This window comes from Peromyscus maniculatus, chromosome 5 (assembly GCF_049852395.1).
Source record: "Peromyscus maniculatus bairdii isolate BWxNUB_F1_BW_parent chromosome 5, HU_Pman_BW_mat_3.1, whole genome shotgun sequence".
In the NCBI taxonomy this organism is placed as follows: domain Eukaryota; kingdom Metazoa; phylum Chordata; class Mammalia; order Rodentia; family Cricetidae; genus Peromyscus; species Peromyscus maniculatus.
In genome coordinates, this window is record NC_134856.1 from 56,737,366 (window position 1) to 56,762,106 (window position 24,741).

Here is a 24,741-nt window from a genome sequence, read left to right on the forward strand (position 1 = left end):
TGAGGGCACCAGGCATGTGTGTGGAGCACATAGGTAAAACACTCATTCACATAATGAAATAAATGAACCTTTCAAAATTAAGTACATTATATATATGTATGAAAATGTCATAATGAAGCCCATTATTATGTATAGTTAATATATTTAATAGAAACACAAAGAAAAGAAAAACTGAAAAATAAACACACTACTTTGCTGTGGCAGGTTGTTATAGCCACTCAAGGTCATCAAGACAGAAGTTTTGGTGCTGAAAGTGTTTCTACAGGAACAATATTTAAAGAGTGAGTTTTCTGAATTCTTATGGTACTTCTGCAAATCGCCTGCTATCTGATTATATTCAGGATCTGTTATAGAGTACCAATGTCTACAGCAGTGGTTCCCAACCTTCCTAATGTTTTGATCCTTTAATATAGTTCTTCATGTTGTGGTGAGCCCTAACCATAAAATTATTTCATTGCAAGCCAGGAGGTAATGGTGCACACCTTTAATTCCAGAACTCAGGAGGAAGAAGCAGGTGGATCTCTGTGAGTTCGAGGCCAGTCTAGTCTACAGAGTGAGTTCCAGGACAGCCCAGGCTACATAGAGAAACCCTGTCTCAAACAACAACAACAACAACAACAAAATATTTCATTGCTACTTCATAACTGTAATTTTGCTACTGTTATAAATTGTAATGTAAATATATATGTTGAGACCCACAGATTAAGAACCATTGGTTGCCAGGTGGTGGTGGCACATGCCTTATAATCCCTTCCAGCACTTGGAAGGAAAAGGCAGGCAAATCCAGTGAGTTCAAGACCAACCTAGTTTACAAAGAGAGTTCTAGAACAGCCAGAGCTGTTACACAGAGAAACCTTGTCTCAAAAAACCAAAAAAAAAAAAAAAAAAAAAAAAAGAACCACTGGTCTATAGCATGAGCTGGCAATAAGACATGAAAAATGTCTACACTGACTACTACTAATAGATCATTGTAATTCATAAGGAACTTAGTGACTGTATATATGATACAACATAATGCTGAAAAACTAGTGATTGTAATACGATAAGCTAATGTTGCTGGACAAAGTGGTACAAGAAAAGAATGAGCTCAGAGATTTGAATTTCCAGCTTAAGAAATATATGTTGGAACTAGGCATGATGGCACATGCCTTTAATTTCAACACTCAGGAGGCAAAAGCAGGTAGATCTTTGTGAGTTTGAGGCCAGCCTGGTCTACATAGCAAGTTCTAGGACAGCCAGGACTACATAGAGAGATCTTGCCTCAAAAAAGCAAACAACAAAAAAAAAAAAAAAAAAAAAAAAAAGAAGAAAGAAAGGAAGAAAGATAGATATTGGGAGCCATGGAGATGGTGTAGTGGGTAAAAAGGTGTATCCTTCAACTTCTGTACCCAGTTCTATGGCACACAGGTTCACAAGCACACTCACACTAATTAATTAAATATACTTTTAAAATATTTATTTATTCATTATGTACACAGTGTTGTACCTGCATGTATGCCTGCACACCAGAAGAGGGCACCAGATCTCATTATAGATAGTTTTGAGCCACCATGTGGTTGCTGAATTGAACTCAGGACCTCTGGAAGAACAGCCAGTGCTCTTAACCACTGAGCCATCTCTCCAGCTCTAACTACTAAATATTAAAAGTAAGAGACAGAGAGAGTCTGAGGAGCTCCAGCACTGATTGGTCTGGGAAGGACAGGCAAGTATGGGAGAATGGTGTGGACATGGGTCGTTGTAAAGGGATCCCTGACTGGGGCCTCAGGCTTGTTCAAGAGCAATGTCTCAAGGGCAACTAACTGACTGTGTTCCTGGACACTGTAACACCTGTGACCTTGGACAAGTAATCAGACCTTTTGAACTGTATCCTTCAGACATAATAGCAGGTATACAAGGGATTAAGAGTTCTCTCGGGCAGCAAATAATTAGAAACATCCTAAGTGGGCCTGGAGAAGTGACACAAAACTTTAATCATTCAGGAGGCTGAGGCAAGGGGGTCATAGCAAGTCTGAGTCCAGCCTGGGCTACAGAGTGAGACCTTGCCTCAGAAAACAAGCAAACAAAAAAACAAGCAAAAATCCTAATACAAAATCCTAAATGGAAGGGCCCCCGAGAAGAGGGAGATTGTCTCTTGGAAATTAGCTCCCTGATCACATCAGCTGATGGTCCTCCACTGTGCTGGGGAAGTTTCTTTTCTCAGTCTTTTGGACATCTTGCTTCTACTAGGGCAATAATGAACATGTACCAGCATCTGTGTGGATCTGCACATGCGTCCTTTTTTAGTTTTTGTTTGTCAATACACTGTTTCTCTGTGTAGCCCTGGCTGTCCTGGAACTCATTCTGTAGACTAGACTGGCCTGGTGCCTCCCGAGTGCTGGGATTAAAGGTGTGCACCACCACTGCCTGGCTCTGCACGTGTGTCTTAAGTACTCCTGTATGTATATTGTATTTTTACAGCTAAAATGTTTACTACAGAGAATAAGGAAAACTTGCCATCCTAATATGGCTCAGTGTCCAAGAGCTAACTCACAAAGTTCAACTGGCAGACTAAGGCTCCTGCACCCTAGGAGGGAAATACTGTGTACATTTCTTTTAGGAGAACATCTCAAGGATGCCCACAGTCCAGCACAAAGTCCCCTCCTCCCTGTCTCCTCTTCTTTCTTCCTGGCCCTCATGCCTTCTCTCCTCACCCCTCCTCCCCAGTAAAAGAACACAGGGCGGAAATGGGGCTTGGAGAGGTCTGGGAGGAAAGGCAGGTGGTGGGGTGGAGCCAGCATCTATGAGGCTTGGGAGCTGCCCGGCAAGGAGGGCCTTTCTGGGACAAAGCTGTATTTTGCTGGGGTGAGTGGGCTGGGGGTCGGAGGGTGGGTGGGGACCCAGCGGGCACTGTCCCTGTCAGAAGGGCACTGTTGGGGCTGAGGAACAGGAGCACAGGGAAGGGTTCCCCACTGGTTATGGGGGTGGGAGAGCTGTCTCAGCGATGACCTCTTAGAGCCTGGTTGTCTTTCCGGCCGTAAGTCCTCTTCTCGGCCTCTCCCTCTTTTTCTTTGCCTCTTTGTCTTCTCTTTTTCCTTCCCGTGAGACTCTTTAACCTGTCCCTTTATTCCCAAAGCCTTACTGGGAACAGGGTGAGGGCCAGGTGCAATTCTTACTCCTGTTCTGGAACTTTCCACATGGTTATCTCCCTTCTTACCCAACGGAAGGCAAGCCGCTACAGTTTCTGCATAAGGAGATGTTTGTTGGATGCGAGGATATTTGAGAGGGGGAACAATCAAAGCGCCCTCAGCTTTAGCAGCCGTGGAACCGGGGCTGCATTCCTTCTCTGTGAGTCCGGAATGTTCTGTCCCCCTGGCGACAGCAGTCCCGCAGCAGCAGTGACACAAGCATCATGAGACACGTTCAGGGGACATCCTGGAATGTGAAGGCATGTCCTCTGCTGTCTTCTTCTGGTGTTCCAGCCTAAAGACAGGCCCTGATGCTCACATCTATCTGGGCTGGTTCCCGTCCAGACTGGATCTCTGGGTACCTCTGTCTGCTCATGACCTCCAGTCTTCTTCAGGCATACTCATTTGAGGCAGGCCAGCCAGCACTACATGGTGAAGCCCTATCTTCACCCACAACAACCACAAAAGAACTCTAACACAGTCACAACCGTGCAGGCTGAGGGGCCAGAGCTCAGGGGAGGAGTGCATGCCTACCCTGTGGAAGGCCCTGGAATGAAAGCACAGCATGATTGCATTATGAGCAATTCTTAGATTATTCTTAGGTTTGATTTGAATTTCTTTGTTTCTTTTTTTGTTTTATTTTGTTCCTTGAGACAGTCTCTTTATATAGCCCTGGCTGTCCTGGATCTCGCTCTGTAGACCAGGCTGTCTTGAACTCACAGAGATCTGCCTGTCTCTGCCTCTGGAGTGCTGGGATTAAAGGTGTAGGCTGCCACGTCCTTCTTAAATTTTCTCTTAAATCTTTTTCCCCCCTAAGCAGCCATATTATTTTTCCTGTGGTCATCTTACCCCTCTTTTCTTTAGACGCTAAAGGGAAGGTGGAGGCCGATTCCATAGCATCCCAGGACATTTTTTCTAGAAAGCAAGTCTCAGGTCCAAACTGGGTCTTGGGGCAGATCCTGCTGAGGCACCATAGCTACATGGCTTCATGTGGTAGAGAAACTTCAGTGCAAAGCAGGGTAGGGCATTTCCCTAGGGATGGGATGAATTGCCCCCTGAGATGGGAGATTAGTTGCCCCCTGGGATGGAATGAATTGCCCCCTGAGATGGGAGAAATTGTCTCCTGAGATGAAAGATTAATTGTCCCCTGAGATGAAAGATTAATTGTCCCCTGAGATGAAAGATTAATTGTCCCCTGAGATGAAAGATTAATTGCCCCCTGAGATGAAAGATTAATTGCCCCCTGAGATGGGATGAACGGCTGCTCATTGGTGTGAAACACCCATGGCTTGGCCTCCTAGTCAGGAAAGGCATCAGGACATTTCCCTAACCTTCAAATCCACCTTGTCATGCTTTCTCTGGGCCTCCTGAGGTCTCCTCTCCATAAAGGAAGCATCTCCCACTGAGGAATTTGGTGTCCTGGGTCAGTGTCAGCTCTGAGGACTAAGGACAGGAATGGCAGTAGGAGGTCCCTGAGTGCAGGTGAGCATGCTAGATGGATGCTGACCACAGTACCCACAGGGAAGCAGAAGCAGAAACAGTGGCCCTTCTAAGAGGTAGGTTTTCAGTTTGGTATGAGTCAGGTGGAGGGCGGGCTTTACCTATTGGGTCCCCTTCTACCTCACACAGTCCTGAGCATTTCAAGGTCAGAAGATCAACCACAGTGGCCCAGGCAAGAGATTAGAACCCACGTGACGCTGTGCCAGAGTATGGATCACGGCTCCCATTCCTATAGCTCTGTGCTTTCATTCCTGGGTTTGCAGAGCCAGGCAAGAAGGATAACACCAGGGCTTGTTCCCGGGGAGGAAGGCTAGAAATTAACAAGTGGGGCCTGGAGAGAGGGGGCCATGGACAGCAGTGACGGCACCAAGCACTTGGCAGTCCAGTCAGGTCCTCAGGGTTTGTAAACTGAGCCCACCATGAACAACGAGGAACAGCATTCCAGGGTCACGTGACCTCCTAGGTTTACATTTGCCCTTATCCCCCCCCACCACCACCACCAAGACTGTCGTCAGCCCCCCCCAAAGAAAGCAAGTGGGGACACAGTCAGCAGAGGGCAGCAGCTGCGGTAACCTGGCGGATGATGTGTGTGGTGACAGGAACACCAGCTCTGTGGGTAGGCCTGTCTCCTTGTCTGGAGTTCAAGACTGAGCATGAGCAGCTTTGCGGGGCACTTCCCTGAGACGGGCTTGAGTGCCTGGCCTTGCTCCCGAGTGTTCGCCAGCCTCAGGTTCTCAGACAGGATGAGGAGTTGTGGTATGCCGTGTCTCTGTCAGCCTAGCGTTCCCTCCTCCCCATTTCCCAGTCCAGGACCTTGCAGCCCACACAGGCGCCCCTCCTCTCTTCAGTTCTCTGCCCAGACTCTGACTCTACTTTTCTGGCATGCAGTGTGGGAGGCTGGGCTTCTGAGGTCATGATCAAGGATTTATCAGGCGATTTGCTGAGGAAGCAGCGAAGATGTCAACAGACAGGCTGGCCTTGGACCCACCCCACCCAGGGAGGAAGCTTAGAGAAGACTTCACCACAATAACCTTCAACAATAACCAATAGGACCCACCCAGATTCATGGTAAGGTGCGTGGACTTCAAACTCATCTGCAGATGTCGCGTGCACTTGGATGCCCCGTGAACTTCTTAACAATAGGAAGCACCTGAATGTCTGCACCGGAACCTGGCTCAGAAACTGAAAGAAAGAAAAAAAAAAAAACAAAAAAAAAAAAAACGGCCAGAAGTAGTCACTAGGGATAGCATAGAGTCACAGAGATGGCACATCCTGGGGACAAACCACCCTTCTCCCCTCCCACCAGCTGCTCCATCTGCCTCAGAACCAACTGGAACTCTCAGGCCTGGCCACGGCTCCTAGGCAAGCATGGAGGTCAAGTGTGGAGGCTGCAATGGAGCCAGGATGGCTAACCAGGCATCGGAAAGACTGAGTCTGCACTTTGCTCCTTGACCCCTCGTAATTCATTCTTGGCAGAACATACCAGAATGAACAAACTAGACCTCTGAGGTCATGGACCTCTCCCTCGGGGAAGGACCAGACAATAAGCCAACCCTGAGCAATCTGCAGCTGCTAGAAGCTGGGGAGGCCTAGGAAGCTGGAAAAAGTGCTGAGAGAGGCTGGCCGCAGAGGCCCTGGGCTTCTGAACAGAACGTTTAGGTAGATGCAGATGTCCTGCGGCCTTGAGCACATCTGGAGAGCTAGAATGTGCTAGATAGATATAGGGTGGCGCCGAGAGGGAGTAGGGTGAAGCTGGGGTCATAGCATATGTCATGGAAGGTCCCCTAAAGGTCTTCTCTGTGGGGATGGGACCTCTGAGGGTTCTGAGTGGTCTTTAAGCCAGGGTGAAAGACATCGTACCACAGTACTGAGAACACAGAGAGAGGCTGACCAGGTATCGGTGGGGCATGCAGGAGATGAGACATGAGAGCAGGCTCCTCTGACTGGCTTTACTGAAGGATGCAAGTAGGAGACAAGGTCCCCAGAGAAACAGAGCCGACAGAAAGTGTAGGTAGTGGGTAGAGATTCATTAGTAAGACTTGGTTCCACAGCTAGCACGCAGGAGGCCAGAAAGCTGGGGTACAAGCTCCAGCTGATGCTAAAGTCAGGTGACGACAGTCCTACTTGGACAGCAGGTGGGAGAATATGCTTGCACTTGGGAACCTCATGTTCCATTCAGGCCCCCAGTGGTGCCCTTGAGACCCACCTACCTTGGAGGCATCTGCTTTGTGATTGTGAGTTTCATCTAGAAATACCTTCAGACACTCCAAGAAAAAGTGACCTGCTCTGGAATCCTGAGGGCCAGTCACTCTGACATAAAGTTAACCATCCCACAGTGAGGAGGCAGTGAAGATCCTGAAGGTCTGCTGGAGCTTGCCGGAAGAGGGAAGGCCGTGATGATACAAGATGGGGCAATGTATTGAGCTGAAAACGCTCTACATTTACAGCCAGAGGTGCTCAAGAAGAAGCTGGGTCTGGGAACCGGGGCTAAGTTCTGGGGGATTCTAGAGAATGGGGCAGTCGTAAGAGCAGAGATGGACTCTGAGACAGGCAAGGTCACACAGGCAGCTAAAGGACCCACACCCCATCTGTTAGGGGCAGCAGCAAATGGGGGAGATGGGTCATGGGACACAGTCTCAGAGGAGGGATATGACAGAGTTTGTCGGTAAAGTATTATAGAGTCAGCCAGTAGAGACACTTGCTATCTGCCTCTGCGGGAGGGAGAGGCAGGCTCTTAGCAGATTCATAGACACTTGGGAATATGGCTAGAAAAGCTCAAGGTCAAGAGCTGGCGCAGGAGGTCCCCAGTGAGCATCACATAGTTCTCCGACTCCTTGGCACATACTGTGTGGAGAGTGTTGGGTCCTGCTGGAAGGGTCCAGGTGGGTGCCGAACTGCTGACCCTGGAGCCACTTGAGAGCCTGAGGCACAGGGACCCCTGAGGGCTGAAGACCACCTGTGCTGGTAATACAAGTGGTGCCCAAGGACAGCTAGGAGAATGGCCAGGCTGAAAACCGTCAGGACAGTGACAGTTTTACCAAGGCAGCATAGCCCATAGAGTGGTGGAACCCAAAGGGCTGAGACATCTCTAGGAAGTGAGGGTAAGATCTGCACTCAAGGCAAAAATCCTGGGAAGCAAAGGCCACTGTAAGCAATGGTCAGCTCTGACCATTGTCCATCCGGCTAGAGGGAGGAACTGAGGGGTGGGTAGAAGGGCACTGGAGAAGGTCTGTAGGAGGCCTCTCCTTAGCTGGGTTGGGGACAACTGTCTGTTATCACAATTAAGAGTCATGATAGGGTGTGGTAGAAAGGGAACAGGCAGCTAGATTCATACAGGGATCCCCTAGGAATTGGTCTGTGAAGAACTAAGGAAGCTGAGCCTGAAGACATGGATCCAAGTTGGTGGAGAGTCGGAAGAAGAGAGGGAGGAGTCAAGACAGAGCCCAGCCCCCTCTCCTCTAGGTTTGGGGTCCAAGTGCATGGAGGGGGAAAGAACAGTTCAGCCTCACACACACAAAGCTCCCTCAGCGTACAGTCGTTGCTCAGTTAGCATGCGCACTTACACTGAGCATACTTCTAGAGACAGAGGCCATGTCTGTCTTCGAGGCTTCAGGCTGTCTGGTCAGCAGCAGGAAGTTGCCCTGTCTGCAGTGCTGAAGACAGACGAGGAGGCCACTTTGGTGCTCTGCCCAGGCAGTCGCCTCAAGCTGGGGCAGATAACACACAGGCATCAGACTTGCTTGTGAAAACGTATCAAAGCTAAAACTAAGACCTCAAGGTGACAACAGGGCTTTTAGGCATCTCTGGGCGTTCCAGGGTGTAGATGGGCTGCTTCTCAATGCTCCTGAGCACTGCTGTAATCATCCAACAGGCCTCGTGGGCCCTTCCCCCAGATGCCCTCTCAAGCAGGTGGTAAGCCCCCTGCATCCTCATCCCCACAGGAGCTGGAGTCCTAGTACTGGTCCTGAGGCCATTTGCTGGTGGCCATTTACGAGGTGCTCCTGGTTTAACAGCATGCTAAGGTGTTTTCTCTTCAAGGACTTTCAGAAAGATTAGTGAGCTTCCCAGGGTACCAGCAGGAACAGGAGGCCACGTGCCATCATCCTTTCCTAGCCCCATTGTCCACCCAGCTCCTAATGATGCAAGGAGACAGACCCCCCCCAAGTAGAAGTAGGGTACTTGGGGACTTCACCTGAAAACCCCTAAAAGAACTAAGGACTCAGGAGGGACCCCAAAGCTATCCAAATGTGGGCTAGATCCGTTTGCCAGGCCCTTATCCAGAGCCCTCACCTCCTCCAGGGCAAGGGCTCTCCCCAGCCTCTTCTCCCTGGTCCTGATCCTGGCCCACCCCTGTACCCACAGAGTGGGGTCTCTGCACTGGGTGGCTAAGGTTAATTGACTCCAGAGGGAGAACAGGATATGGTTTGTCCCTGTCTGTGTCCCACTCTTCTCCAGACCCCCTCACCTAGGATGGGGAGGTCCCCAGTCTGCATCTCAGTCTCCTCCACTGTGCCTGTCCCCTTCTGAGACCTGGGGTCTGAATAGCATCCCTGGCGAGTGGCCTGGCCTTTCCTTCCATCTTCCAGAGCCCACCAGGGATGCTCTGCTCTCTGTCACCACAGAATTTTGAAGCCACTCCGAAGCCTAGTCTCTGGCTCACCACAAGTCACCAGACCCTCCCACAGTTTCGAAAGGCCTGTAGTTCTGCCAGAACATTCCAATCTGAGGTTGCTTTCTGGTTCTCCTTATGGCGAGGAGGGAGAAAATTCAGCCCTGCTTGTTTGAATAAAGGATCCAGGGACCCCCAGGACCGGTCCTAGTGCTGCTGGTTCATTCCTAGGTTGGGGAAGAAACTCTCCCAACTAGGAAGCACAGGTCATTCGTACTGCAGTAATGAGTGGCGTGATAAGGGATCAGAAAGTGGAGGAAAACATGTGGCTCCAAGTCCCAAGGCTACCTCAGAACATTGAGCTCAGCACAATGAACCCAAGAGCACGCACCCACTCTGAAGCCCACAGCCCAGACGCCTCCTCTGGCTTCTTAACTCAGTTAACCTGAAGCCTAACTTCGTTAACCTGGTGCATAGTTCAGATAACTTGATACTGATGCCACGACCTCTGAGGTGGAGAGCCCAAGACTGCCTGTGGCCCCAAAGGCTTGTCAACCCTGCAGATTTTTGACCCAGAGACCTGGATCCCACCGGATGTTCTTCATTACTGAGGGCGTGCATGCCTTTCAGAGACAAGGAACAGCCGGCATGTGTGAGGCATTAGCCCTGTCTGCTCTCCTTGGCACATCGTGAAGCCCCGGGGAGTTTCCCTTTTAAAGAGGTGGCCCTTGAAAGCTGGAGAACTCGGGAGCAGGCTGTCTGTCTCTCTGGGTTTCAGCCACAGGACTGAAGCTACATTTGTACCCCCTGACCTGCGTGTGCCTGTGGTGAGTGTTGGGGTGCTGGGAAGTAGACCTGGGTAGAGGCCAAGCAATAATGAGGTACAGAAAGTCTTTTCCATTTCTGGGTAGAAAACATCCCACGAGCGAGCAGGGGAAACCTACAGATAGTGAGCAGTGTCTGTGGGTCCCGTAAGCGACATCATGCAACACCTTGAAGGGAGAGGGTTCCCAAGGCTGAGAGCTTTCAGGTGATGGACAGAGGGGCCTCGTTAGCCCCAGGCAGAACAAAAGTGTTGCATCTGGATGCCCAGGACAGTGTGGCGGAGGGGGAGGATGAAGCTAAGAGCAGGACCTTTTTAGATGCAGCCAGGGCATGCAAGGCTGGGGTGACAAAAGAGACAGATGACTTGGGGGAGCAGCTACCAGGAGCCGTACAGGACTCCTGGGAGGGATGAGGAGAGACATGAAGAGTTCAGCAACCTGAGGATGAGCTGGAGGCGATGGGAATGAAAGCTGTTCTTCAGGTGGCCTGAGACACCACACAACATGGCCCCTGGGGAGGGAGCTAGGCTTTGGGGACAGAGGTCCGAGTGAGGGCTTGGTTGTTGGGCCTGAAAATTCAGCTGTCTGGGGGGATCTTTCTGTGCGGATATCAGCCTGGTATGCAGCTGGGAGACAGGCTGGTCTGCTGGGCCATCTGTGACCCAGTGACATCCTCTGGGGAAAAGGACAGGATAGATGACATTTGGGCCCCCACTCCACATGAAGCCTTCCTGGAAGCTCATTTGGGGGCCCTAGGTTCCAGAATCCACAAGTAGTCATAGGAAACTGAATGCAGCACTCAGGCACATGAGTGGGCCCAGGAACCAACTACTACCCAGAGTGGCTGGCTGTGACCACCCGGGCCACAGGTAAGTGTGACAGGGCCATATGCAGAGCGTGAGGCCTCCGAGTCTTATGTGGAGAGATAACAGGCTTATGTGGGCACATGTGTAGCTGTCTAGGCATCTGAGTATATGTTTGTTTAATATGTATGGAAAATGTCACACGTAAATTCATAAGCTTGTCCACACATCTGGAACTGCTTGTTTGGGGTGTGCCCAAGGGTATCTGTCTGTGTTGATCTGTGAAAAATGTGTGGGACCTTGTAGACCTGTGTCTGCATGGATCCCTCTGTACAGAGAGTAACAATCAAACATGGATGTATGTGTCCACATGTGTTTGCTGTGGATGGTGTTTACAAGGGAGTACACTTGTAATGTACATTTATAAACATGTGTGTGGGGTCTGTCTGTGTTTTTGCTGCATGTGAGTGGTAACCATATGGATGTAGTTCAGATGTCTTTGTGTTTGCACGTGCTCCGTGACCTGTGTTTATTGGAGGACGTGGAGTCACAGATCTGAGGTCTCTGCTGCTATGCAGTTATCCCATCTGCTCTGTCGCTGCCTGGTGGCATGATCAGGGTCAAGTTAGCCCATCTGGGTCTCAGGTTACAAGAGAAGCTTAGCGGCAGCTTCCTATGGTCCCACATCATGTGGCTTGGTATAAGGAACTGTGATAAGCCCTGGCTAGTAATTTATTCCAGGGGCTTCAGCGTCAGAACTTGGTCACTCCAGGGGTGCCCCTGTCAATGTGGCACATTTCCTGGGTTGGGAAATGGTTCACGGGTGCACTGTGAACTCCCTGTGGTGCTCCTGTGGCGTGTCCTCTCTGGCTCTGGCTGGGATTGAATAGCACTGTTTAGGTACTGTGTGTTTATTTACTGTGTTTCTTCTGCTTTTGGTAAGTGAGCATGTCTTTCTAATGAGTAACACCATCCTGTGCATAGAATAAAGGGATGTAGTTCAAGGCCAACTGTCAGTTTGAAAGCAAAACCTGAAGCAAGGTTTAAGTGTAGATCTCTTGAGAAGGGATCATTAAGGCAAGTAGAAAGCAGTGTCTGAAACACACACACACACACATGCATGTACATATACACAGATATGCAACATACATGTACATAGAGAGAAAGACACAGACAGCAAGAGAGAGAGAGAGAGAGAGAGAGAGAGAGAGAGAGAGAGAGAGAGAGAGAGAGAGAAGAATAAACAAGCAAAAATGTAAAAAGAAAAAAAGAACTGGATGACCCAGAGAAGCCACTTGATTTCTGGCCTGCTGCTGTCTGTGCATCAGGACTGTTAGCTTGACCCCCCCCCCCCCCCAGGGAGTTGTGTCAATGTTGAGTGGTGACAGGTACAGTCTGGGGAGGTCTGGGCACAGCCGTATCAGGGATATTTGGATCTATCACATCCAGGAACCTAAACTAGGGTTGTCTTGGTCTAAAGCTGGTGCTCCTAATGCCTGTACCTGTTTCCTGTAGTGATTGTATGTATGGAATCAGGCCAAACACACTCCAGACTGCTGCCACCCGGTCAGGTCCTGGCTTTTTCCATGGGGAAGCATCTAGGCCAGTCAAGAACGTGAGGGCACCGGAAACCCTGCCATGCAAGACATTCGGACCAGTGGAAGAAATAGCAATTAAGAACAGACATACTATCATGTGAGACTTAGGCTTGTCATCCTGGCTCCTGGGAGGCTAAGACTGAGATCACTGAGAGTTCAAGGCCAGCCTGGGCTGCAGAATGGAATTCTGTTTTAAAAACAACAAAACACCAAACTAAACATAACAAAATTTTTTAAAAAGCCACCCAACACCAAGTCAAAACAGAAACAAACAGTACCAGCTCCTACTCCCACTGAATGCTCTAGGAGGTATCAGCGGGATATGTGTATAGCCTCCTGTTCTTAACCATCAAGAGGAAGGAAGGGAAAAATTCGAGAAGAATCTGCAATACCAGGGGAGCAGAAAGGGTTGGTCAGAAGGCAAAAGTCACAGCACACTGTGGGAAGGAGAGGTGTGAGGGAGGAAATCTGTGAAGGGTCGAGCCCTGTGGAGAGTGTCTACAGACTGACTGAATCGAGGCTCCCCAACCCAGCAGAGATGGTGCAGATAGCTGAAGTTGGAGTTGATTGACACTGGGATTCTGGAAATGCCAGAGATGAGATGAGAGAGAGAAAGAGAGAGAGACAGAGACAGACAGAGAGAACTATAACCCAGTCAAGAAAGAAGGAAAATACTAAGAGACATCCCTGAGACAGGAATATTCCAGAACCAGGACAACCTTTCTTGACAGTGTTTCTGGCCCACTTTAAGGACGCTGTGGCTGCGGTGGGCTCCTTTTGTTGCATTTAAGCCGAAATTGAGAAGGAGCCCACAGAGCCCGGCCTAGCCCGCCTGGCCATTGCTCTAGCCTTAAACCTCAGGAAGGGAGCAACAGGGCTTGCCAGCTGGTCATGGAATGCTGTCAGTGCAATCAATGGAAGCTCCAGAAAACAGGAAAACAGAGGCTGGAGTTCATTCAGTAAACCAAGGGAACAAAAGAAAATAGTGTTGCAGCAAACGGATGTGGCTTTCGTAACCAGAGCAGAATGCCAAGGGGAAGAGCGTGAAGGCAGTCTCGGGAAGTTGGATATATAATTTCTGAAGTCAAACGTGAAGACAAAGAGAAGAAGTCACCCAAGGTCACAGAAAAAGAAACACACACACACACACACACACACACACACACACACACACACACACAGTCACACGAAAACCTGAAACAAGGCAGGGCATCATGGGGTGTGAGCCTAGGTAGGAGGACTGAAAGTTCAAGGCCAAGGCCAGCTAAGTCACCACCTCAGAATGAAAAGCAGGGTGTGGGGAGACGGCTCAGCAGGTAAACTATTTGCCACATAAGCATGAGGACCTGAGTTTGATCCCTACCCCTCACATAAAACGCTGTGTGAGAGAATCACAGACAGGCAGCTCACTGGTGCTCACTGGCCAGCCTGCCTAGCCGAATCAGTAAACCCCAGGTCCCAGTGAGAGATCCATCTCAAAAATCCAGTTCCTGGGAAACAACACCAGTGAGAGACCTTTCTCAAAAAAGGCTGGCCTCTAGCTTCAGATGCCCGAAGCTAGGGTTCCACTTCACTCACTCCAAAAACAAAATGGTCTAGCCTTGTAGGCTACATCACTTGCACACGCATGTGTACCTGCATACACACAAACACACACCCACCTACACATAGACACACCCACAAGAAAGGTGAAAAGAAGGCTGGGAGAGGCAGTGGGGGCAAATACGAACAAAGTGTAACATATGTATGAATGAACATGTCCATAAAAGAGGGAGCTAGAGATGTGCTTCAACTGGGGGAGTCCTTTCCTAGGACACATGAAGCTCGAGGACTCTATTCCCAGTGCCTCATAAACCAGGTGTGTTGGTACATACCTGTAATCCCACACTGAGCAGTAGGAGGCTGGAAGATCCTAAATTCAAGGTCACTCTCAATTAATGAGTTGGAAGATACAGGAGACCCTGCAAAAAAAAAAAAAAAAAGAAAGAAAGAAAGATTCAAAAGCATGTCATTCATTGAGAAATCACAGAACTGTCAGGATGAAGAGGTGATAATGTCCAGAGAAGAAAAAGCATGCCATCTACAAAGAACTAGAGTAATAAGTTATTATTTCTGCATCAGCTGATCTGATGTTGTTCCTACCAAAAGTTCAAGTGAGACAGACTGCAGAGCCTTCAAGATCATGGGGAAATGATTTACACCCCAGAACTGCACATCCAGCAAAACTGTTGACCTGGTGTGAAAGCTGAATAGACATAATGCAGGCTTGTAAAAGCTCAGAGATGGAGCCCTACACACCCGCTGCCAGAGAATGTTGTGAGGACTTGTCCTGATCAAGTAAGAGGCTAAGCCAAAGAGGAGGAGCAGTTAAAGTGCAGATGGTAAGTGGAAGCTGTAGGCTCCCAGCTGGCAGCCAGGGATCCTGAAGGAGGCAAAGTCGGATGAGAGCGTCTGGGAGGGAAGAAGGGAGCTAGGTGGTGAGGGGAGACTGGAGTATCAGGAGCCTGGAAGACTGTGAGAACGGCACCCAGTGGGAGAGCGTGGGACAATCAGAAGTTCAGAACAAACAGTAAGACACAGTTTGTAAAGACAAGGTCTTACAACCGAGGGGTCTCATATCAGATATCCTGCATCTCAGTTATTTATATTACAATTCCTAAAAATAGCAGAATTACAGCTACGAGGCATCATGGAAAATAACTTCATGGTGGGGGTCGCCACAGCTTGAGGAACTGCATCGAAGGGTTGCAGCGTTAGGTTGGAACCACTGTCTAACTTTTCCTCCAATAAGGAGGTGACACAATGACTTCTCAGTTTCAAGGACGCTAAGGCTGAAAAACCGACCAACTGATAAAATTCTGAGTGGACCAACAGTATAGGAACCCAGGATTTGAACTGGAAACCCACAAGGCCACACTATTTTGTTTTTGTGTTTTCTGCACCTGAAGTTGAACCCTAGCTTTATATATTCTAGACAAATGCTATACCACTGAGCAACATTTAGGGCTTTTAAACCAATACAGGGATGAGAGGAGAAAATTGAAAAGTAGTTTTTAACAATCCAAGATGGGTGCGGTGGTGTACTTGTATAATCCTGCACTTGGGTGACAAAGCCAGAAGGCTAAGAGTCCAAGGCCAAGCCAGGCTATGGTGGTGCACGCCTTTTTTGTCAGCTCTCAGGAGGCAGAGTGTTCAGACGCACTCAGAGTTCCAGGCCAGCCTGGTCTGCAGAGTGACTTCCAGGACAGCCAGGACAACACAGAGAAACCCTGTCTCGAAAACAAAACAACAACAACCAAAAGAGTTCAATGCCAGTCCTGGTGACACAAGACAATCTCAACAACAACAACAACTATGAATTCACACATGAGAAGCCGTGCATAAGCAAGAGGCAGGCAGGTCTAAACAGAAGGTTCGGTCCTTCCTGGAGAAGCATCATAAAGAGATGCTCCCAGGTGTGGAGACCCAGAGCTCAAACAGCATTTCCAGAATGATCCAGACACTACACTGTGGTGCTGGAAGCAATCGGGAGGGGTTGCCAGGCTCATTCAGTGAGGATGAGAACGCAGACCTGACAACAGTATTTCAGGAGACTTTACCCGAAGAAGAATTGCAGACAAGCAAAATACCAGGAGAGAAAATAGGAGGAGGAAGCAAATGAATCCACGGTGTACTGTTCCTAAAGGGATGTGGTGGACCATGATGTGGGCGCTAAGGATTCTGCAAGGTACACAGGATTATGTAAGCCTGCTAAACAAGGAGAGAAAATGCTAGCAAAGGAGTAACGGAAAAATGAACGGGCTAATGTAGGGGTTGAAGAAAGAACAATAACTTGGAAAACGTAGTGAAGGCCTGGGGTGTGGAGGTGCAGGGCTGTAATGTCAGCACTTGGGAGACTAAGGCAGCAGGATCACCAGAAGTTTCATGCCAGTCTGAGTACAAAGTGAGTTCCAGTCCAGCCTCAGGCAGTATCTTACCCTGCAAGGTCTTTCCTGTCCCCCTCCCCCACCCAACAACCTTAAAACACAAACACAGATCACATTGCAAGCCCAGGGACTGTGGCAGCTATCAGAGCCGGAGGCCTCCACGTCCCTCTTGTCTGCGACAGGTCAGGGGGGTAGCATGTGTGGACACCTAGGATGACTCAGATACCACAGAGGTACACGGACAGTGGCGCTTTCTGTATAGGGTCCTGGTACTAAGGATTCTTGGGGCCTCTTTGCCAAGAGACCGTGGGAGGTTGGCAGATGACATGAATGTGGCTCTTCTTCAGTGGTGAGGTACATTGATAGCTGCTACCTGACCCAGTCTCCCCAACAACCATTTGAGGTGCTGTCAACAGGAGGGAAACTGAGGCCCGGGAGCCCGGGCACCTGCCGAGGAAATGGCCTTTCTTCTCAGGGCCAGGGGCAAAGGAAGCACCAGGTATTGCCTGGAGGAGGGTAGGCATCAGGAGGATCCTTAGTGGATACTGTAATCCTGGCCTGTCAGAATTCAGGCACTTTCAGTGAACTGGCCCCAAAGGGCAGGCCTGCATAAAGGTACCAAGCCTCCGGGATCAGATGTGCCAGCAAGCCTGATGACAAAGAAACTGCCTTGTGCTAGCCCACTTGGAGCTCCTCCCAGGATCTGGAATCCCAGGGTCTTTCTATACCTCTGCCTAGCCAAGACAGCAACACCCAGTATGGACTTATCTGTGCTACCTATCCTGAAAGGGAATGGAGTGGTTACTCATTGAACACTGGGTGTTATAAACAGGACTCACAGTCTTAATTACCTGGACCAAAGGCCTCTGTCTTTTCTCCTGACAGACACAGCAGCTCCATCTGGCCCTTAGACAGGTTTTTTTTTTTTCTTTTTCTGTGTATAGGCCAGCACAGGGGTGCCAAGGCAGCTGTGGAAGCAGATCCCTGGGGACCTTGTAATGTTGGTCATCTGGTGGCTCTGGCCTCTGCTGGCCGTCTGTGCTTCCACCTCATTCCGGAACAAGGCAGAGGAAATCATGAAGACTACACCGGTCATTGATGGGTGAGTAGCTACCTATTGAGGTGCCTGAAAGGGCCAGAAGCCTTCACACCTCTACTGGGGACTCAGTTTCCCTACTGTACCATGGTTCTTGTCTTCTTCTGGCCTCGGCTTCTTGGTGGAGAGTCTTAGGACCTAAAAGGTTTCATCAAAAGAGGGCAGGGAAGGAAGGAGTTAACATCCCGACCGGCTCCCGGGGCTCCTGAAGCTCCGACTTTGGTTGTGTCTGGGGGATTCTGAGGTCTCCCAACTCTCTAGTCATATGTCTGAGGGAACGATCCATGCCCCCTACTTGAGTCTCGGCTGAAAAGCTGAGGTGAGGGTGGCTTTACCCCGCCCTCTTGAGCAATCCTTCCCGCTCTCCTCCATCTCATGCCCAGCCAAATGCCGAATGCCAGTGCCTCTCTTGTTCCTTGCATGTGGAGATGTCCCACATGCCCAGTTCACACTGCCTGATCCCTCTGACATTGCTTGAAGACCTTTTACCAGCTCCTTCCCATCTGTCCTCTCCCGGCCGAAGCACGGTCACTCTACTTCTAGCTATCATATCTCCCTACCCCTGCTGGCCAATCACTCTCCACTGCGTTATTGTGGGAGACTCTAATGGACCTCCCACCAGCACCCTTGATCCCTGAGGCACACAGAGGCTAGGACTGCAGTTTGACCTGGCGGAGGTGGCCCTGTTCTCTCCGAGACAGGAGTCCTGTGGTCCCATTTTGTCTTCCCAAAGAGGGTGGAGAGGGGATGAGGAAAGAGGACAGAGTGGTTCCAAGTATGGCAGGGGGCTCCTGAGGTATCTAGAGCCCCATGCAAGTGCTCTACCCCTTCCCAGCCTCCAGGATGGAGATGAATTTCTTAGGTAGGCTGTAAGTGTCCTCAGGCAAAAGATTAAAGTCCCCTTCCTGGAGCCTGCCTAGCCCTGCCTCAGAGAGCTGGCCAGGCTGCCTTGGCTGGCCCATACCCATTCATCGGTCCATACAGTAAGTGTATCATAATAAATCTGTGCCAAGTGCAAAGGGGAGGGTGAGAGGGACGAAGGCAGTCCAGCCCATCCCGGACCTTCCGGGAGTGATCTTCACATGCAGAGACTAAAGCTTGTGCATCCCTTTGCTGAGGGATGGCTTGGGCACCAGCCCTAGGGAGGGGCGCATTCCCTGAGCTTTCCAAAGGAGCTTCCTGGATTGGCTGGCTCTGGAAAAGCCATGACTGGGAGTGGATGGGGTCAGGGTGAAGGAGAACTGATTGGTGGAAGGTGACCTAGTACTTGGTCACAAACCTAAGTCGATTGTCACATGATGCTGGGTGTAGCTGCATCCACTTGTAATCCCAGCACTTGGGAGGTTGAGGCTAAAGGGTCAGTCACTGCAGGCATAGGGCCAGCCTGGATTCCAGAATGAGCTCATGTCCAGTCTGGGTTAATAGAAAGGCCCTGCTTAAAAACACAAACAGCTCTAGGCACAGTGGCACTCAGGAAGCTGAGGCATGTGGATCTCTGGAAGTTTGAGGCCAGCCTGGTCTACAGAGTTCTAAGACAATTGGAGCTACATAGAGAGGCCCTGTCTTGAAAAACAAAAACAAACAAATAAAAAAGAAAATAGACATAAGGGGCTGGAGAGATGGCTGAGTGGTTAAGAGCAGTGGCTGCTCTTGTAGAGGACTGGGGTGTGGGTCTTTTTTTTTTAAACCAAATATCAGGAAGATCTACTTTAATTATTCTAACTGCAGCACACAGACAGCCATCAAAGGCCACTTGGGAAAATGGTTTGCCTCTTGGTATTCTAACAGAGGTGGGAAGCCATCCCCTGTATAGCATCAGCCCTTGAGGTACCTTGGGAAGGAAATGGCTGAGTCTTTCCACCAAATCACACACACCCTAGTACTGCTTATAAACCAAAGAGATAACTCATCCCTTGAAACAGGGAAGAGAGGGTCACTCTGTGGGAGTATCTGCAGAGTCCGCGTCAATTTGTCCCCTTCCTCGTCCAGGATTCCTGGGATAGCTGTAACAGGTATGGTGCCCTCTGCTTCTGCTGCTGCCATGGCTGCTTCACTTCTGGCCTCAGCGGCCTCACTTCGGGCCTCGTCTGTGGTGTTCCCATTTTCAGGTGCTGTTTCGCAGGCCTGCTCTTCCAGCAGCTTTTCAGTGTGCGGGTCGCTACTGGTCTCCGCTGTGTCCACGGAGCCTTCCACTTCAGCCAGGACTTCATCATGCTCTGAAGCTGGCTCTCCTCACCCTCTTCCGCTCTCACTGCTGCTGTCATCACCTCTGCTAAGACTCTGCAGCGACCTCCTCTGCTGTCTCCTCCTTCTCCTCCCCTCCTACATTTTCACCTCCTTCTGTCTCAAGATCAACTGCTTCATTGGCAAAAGGATCCTCACCCTTGAGGTATTTTTCCAGCATCTTCGCTATATGTTTGTTGTTTAGAACACTCTTAGGCACACGGAGCCTTGTTTTCTCAACTCCTCAGCAGCCAGCCTTCGGTTGGGGTTATGGTCCACAGAGTGCAGATGCCGCTGGAGGAGCTGGTGCTGTGCAGTAATCAGCACGTCACAGGCCAGGCAGTGTGCGGCTCCAATCTTCTTGATGAAATGCTCCTGGCCAATCCCTTTGAATAGATCTGGTTTGGGTTTAGGGCTTTACTTTAACAATTCCTGACGCCACTTCTCAATTTTCTTATTCCTGTTTATGGTGTACTCATGGAAGGATGGAGAGATGCCACCGAATGAAATGAGAACACAGGGGTCATTTTTTTTATTAAAATTGTTTTGTTTTGTTTTTCAAGAAAGGGTTTCTCTGTGCAGCCCTGGCTAACCTAGAACTCGATCTATAGACCAAGCTGGCCTTGAACTCACAGATCTGCCTGTCTCTGCCTCCTGAGTGCTGGAATGAAAGACATGCACCACCACTGCCTGGCTTGGGGGTCCGGTTCTTAACACCCACATAGTAGCTTACAGCCATCTGTAAATTCAGTTCCAGGTGATCCAGTACCCTCTTCTCACCTCTGTGGGCACCAGGCACACACATGATACACACACAAACATACATGCTAGCAAAAAATAAAATACATATAAAATGAAATAGATCAATCTAAATAATAAACAACAAACAGACTGGTACAATGGCATAAGCCTGTAATCTCAACATGTAGAAGGCTTGAAGATCACAGAAAGTTATTGGCTGGTCTGGGCCACATGGAGAGTTTCCGGCTATCCAGGCCTACATAGTAAGACCCTGTCTCAAAAGAAACCATCCCTCAAAAAAACCTATGTGTTTCATAATGACATTTGGATAAGGAACTATGTATGTGTGCCTCAGTGAGGCCTTTACGACATTGCCTAGTGATGGACAGCTGTCCTGATTTGTAGAAGCTCTGATAAGAATGAAGACTTGTTGAGAGGCAGTGGTGGCACAAACCTCAATCCCAGCACTCGGGAGGCAGAGGCAGGTGGATCTCTGTGAGGTCCAGGCCAGCCTGGGCTACAGAGCTAATTCCAGGACAGCTAGTGCTGTTACACAGAGAAACCCTTTGTCTTGAAAAACAAACAAACAAAAAAGAATGAAGATGCCTAACAAAGCATTTCTCCGGACAGATCCAAATGACTACATTAATAGTTACTTATTTACCTTAATAATGCACTCTCTGGGGAGGATACCAAGGTACCCCATGTTACAGATACGGAAGCCTAGGTGCGGGAAAAAGGAACTGGGATTGGAGATGGGAGTGGACAATGAGGACAAAGCCAGAGCTGGGGAGGGACGACTGTCTCTGCCCACCTTACAGGGGCCTTGAGGGCCCAGCTAACACAGGCTGCAGCCACAGGACTGATAGCATGCTGTGGATGCCTCCTCAGCAGTCCTGTGCATGCAAACCAGCACAGTGCAGATCTGTGGCAAGCGCTCTCCCGGGCCTGAGCCTCGACTCCAGTGAGCCTGCCCTGGCTGCTGGAGGATTCTACTGAAGTTCAATGACAGCTCAGGCCCTGTGACAGCATAGGCAGAGGTGACAAAAAGCCCTTGTGCTAGCCCAGGTACTGGCTGTTGGCTCTCTCCTTCCTCCATGAAAGCACTGGCTTCCTTGGAACTCCGTGGAACTCAGAGGATCAAAGCCCTTTGGAGTCAGGTGAACTGGCCAAAGGCAAGCTGGGGTTTGCCTAGGAATAGAGACAACGACGAGCCTGAATCCTATGAGTGGTGCCTCACTCCCCAGGAGGATGGAGACCAGGCTCCTCCCTATGTGTCACGGCTTTCCTTCAAGGGGCAAATTTAATCTTTGAACTGAAAATGTCATATCCCTATAAGCATTGGTTCCCAGCCCCCAGCCCCAGACCCAGCCCTCTCCTCCTGCCTGGGGGTTGAGGTGGGGGCGCATAAGAAGGCCAGCCTAGCCATACTCAGCTCATGGTCACTTGGCCTGGAGTGCAATCAGGAATTTCACAGGTGTGCAGGTGTAGTCAAAGCAGAGGTGTTCCACCTCTGAGGTCTGCATGATAGTCTTGAGCCGTGGGATTTTGAACTGGAGAAGGGCAGTCTGGAAGCCAGCTGGTTCAGAAGCCGACAGGCCCAAGCAGACTTCCTGACCCTTCCTCCCTCCAGGCACAACGACTTGCCTTGGCAACTGCTGAAGCTGTTCAACAACAGACTGAACGACTCGAAGGCCAACCTGAACACACTGACTGGGACACATACCAACATCCCGAAGCTGAGGGCTGGCTTTGTGGGGGGCCAGGTACATCCTCTGTTCTCCCATCTGTTCTGTACTGGGGTCTCCCCCTATATTCCCTGTGGGACTGTCTAGGTTTGGCCTGCGTTAGAGAAGCATGCCTCCTGGTCCCCTGGGCTACAGGCCTTGGCAGGGCACACCTATCTGGACCAGCCCCCAGGGCTTCCAAAGGGGCAGGAGAGAAGACCCACATGTACGCTGGGGTAGGCTCAGATACCAGTGGTCTGGGCTATCAGCTCTTCCCCTTGGTCCCCCAGTTCTGGTCCGCATACTTGCCTTGTGACACCCAAAACAAAGACGCTGTGAAAAGGATATTGGAACAGATGGATGTCATTCACCGCATGTGCCAACTCTATCCTGAGACCTTCTTGTGTGTCACCAAAAGTTCAGGTAGTGTCCCACCAAGGCCCTGATGCCCTCCTGCCAGGCATGGTCGTTAGGAGAGGGTGGGGCTTGGAATCCCGAGCGTTTAGTGCCACCCGCCCCTTTGTTCTCGTAGGTATCAAACAGGCTTTTCAGGAGGGGAAAGTGGCCAGTCTGATTGGTGTGGAAGGTGGTCACTTAATCGACAGCAGCCTGGGTGTCCTGCGGACGCTCTACCATCTGGGCATGCGGTACCTGACCCTCACCCACAACTGCAACACACCCTGGTAAGGGGTCCCTCTGTGAAGGCCCTGGGATGGGGTCAGAAGGGGAGAACAAATGTGACCTCACTCATGCCCAGAACTCTCCTGAGCTCCAGGCCAGGCCGTTAGCTAGGCAGGTGAGGACGACACTCCTGACCTGCTCCCTGAACATGTGTGTTTCTCTTCAGGTCTGACAACTGGCTGGTGGACAAAGGAGATGACGAAGCTGAGAGCCAAGGACTGTCAGAGTTTGGGAAGGTGAGGGGGAAGGACCACAGTCCCCAAAGGACAGAGGGCTAGGAAGGTGTCCAGCGCAGTGTCACACCTCAGTGGATTTTGGTGTTCTCCTCAGTCACATGGAGCTAACCGTGCTCCTTTCCAGGCTTGAGTCTGTTGGCACCCCTGAGCATTCAGAATGCTGGGTCCTGAGTACCCCACAACCTCCAGCCACTAGCGGGCTAATTAACACCTACCCCGTGCTGCCTCTCCCACGCCCCAAGCTCAGAGCGTCTGTGAGGTGTACCCAATCCTGTCTCCCCGTAGAGAGTGCTGAAGGAGATGAACCGCCTGGGGGTCATGATTGACTTGTCCCATGTGTCTGTGGACACCATGAGGGATGCGCTGCAGCTGTCCAAGGCCCCAGTCATCTTCAGCCACTCCTCAGCCTACAGCCTGTGTCCACACAGGCGGAATGTGCCTGATGACATCCTGGAGCTGGTGGTAAGGGATCTGAGAAGTGAAGGGGAGCCCCTTGTCTGCTCCGGGCCCTCTCCAACCTTCATTCCCCTCCCCTCTCTGAGCAGAACAAGACAAGGAGTCTGGTGATGGTCAACTTCTACAGTATGTTTGTGTCCTGCTCAAAGGATGCCACCCTGTCTCAAGTGGCTGGTAAGTGGATATGACCACACAGTGACCAAGCTGGGGAGGGCCTTGCTTAGGACCCATACCTGCTACTCCCTACAGACCACTTGGACCACATCAAGAAGGTGGCAGGCGCTGAGGCTGTGGGCCTTGGAGGAGACTATGATGGCGTTACAGAGTAAGAGTGACATCTTGTTCTATGTTGATATGTGCTGATGGGACAGAGGAGGTGAAGTGTGTCCTGAGCACAGTGCAGGGCATTTTGCTGCAAGCCTGCTCTTCTGGCCTTCATATGCCTGGAGAGTGTCCAGTCTGCAATGTGTGGTCCTCTTGGTCTTGGCATAGGCTTCCCAAGGGACTGGAGGATGTTTCCAAGTACCCAGACCTGATAGCGGAGCTTCTCAGGAGGAACTGGACAGACACAGAGGTCAGAGGTGTACTGGCTAACAACCTGCTGCGGGTCTTCTCTGAAGTTGAACAGGTGAGAAAGTGGCCATTTGGGTTTGCTGCCCTTCCCCCACCCACAGGGCAGGCTCCCTAACTTGGGTCTGTCTCTAGGTAAGCAATAACATGCAAGTTCCTGAGGAAGAGCCTATCCCCCTGGATGAACTGGACGGCTCCTGCAGGACACATTATGGCTACTCCCAAGCCTCCAGCCTCCACCTCCAGATGGGGGCCCTGCTGGTCTCCTTGGCTTCCTTGCTCCTCAGTCTGCATCCTCTGTGATATTGAAGGACTAGAACCTCTCACAGTGCTCTCAGAGCTCAGGGAAGACCGGACATGCCAAGAGCCCACGTTGTCCCTGCAAAAACACACCCTTTCCCAAACAAGCAGTGGGCTTACCTGGGGACAGTTCAAGACACAGGCATACAATAAATGCAATGACCTCTTTAAGTGCAGAGTATGTATGTTGTCAGCACCCCAGCCCTGGAAGGTACTGCTGAGCATCTGGAGGGCAGATTTTGTGAGAATGGGCCCTGTATGAACAGGGACATTAAAGTACCTGAGTT

General features: G+C 50.3%; 1 protein-coding gene and 1 long non-coding RNA gene across 3 annotated transcripts; one reads left to right on the forward strand and one right to left on the reverse strand.

Annotated features, from left to right (window-relative positions):
• Positions 1–1,341: 1,341 nt before the first annotated feature.
• Positions 1,342–17,408, reverse strand: LOC143273336 (uncharacterized). Of its 2 annotated transcripts, XR_013051367.1 has the most exons (4): positions 17,276–17,408; positions 14,373–14,459; positions 5,722–5,846; positions 1,342–3,711 (listed from the first exon to the last, which is right to left on the reverse strand). It is a non-coding gene; the product is annotated as an uncharacterized LOC143273336 (long non-coding RNA). The 2 variants fall into 2 exon arrangements; XR_013051366.1 differs by having other exon boundaries at positions 1,342–5,846.
• On the forward strand, positions 14,726–24,625 carry Dpep1 (dipeptidase 1). The gene is made up of 11 exons (XM_076572251.1): positions 14,726–14,879; positions 17,369–17,526; positions 22,118–22,250; positions 22,502–22,634; positions 22,744–22,894; positions 23,059–23,128; positions 23,414–23,590; positions 23,674–23,758; positions 23,834–23,909; positions 24,077–24,212; positions 24,290–24,625. The coding sequence occupies exons 1-11, from the start codon at positions 14,877–14,879 to the stop codon at positions 24,455–24,457; spliced, it is 1,290 nt and encodes a 429-aa protein (XP_076428366.1). The 5' UTR covers positions 14,726–14,876; the 3' UTR covers positions 24,458–24,625.
• The last annotated feature ends 116 nt before the right edge of the window (positions 24,626–24,741 follow it).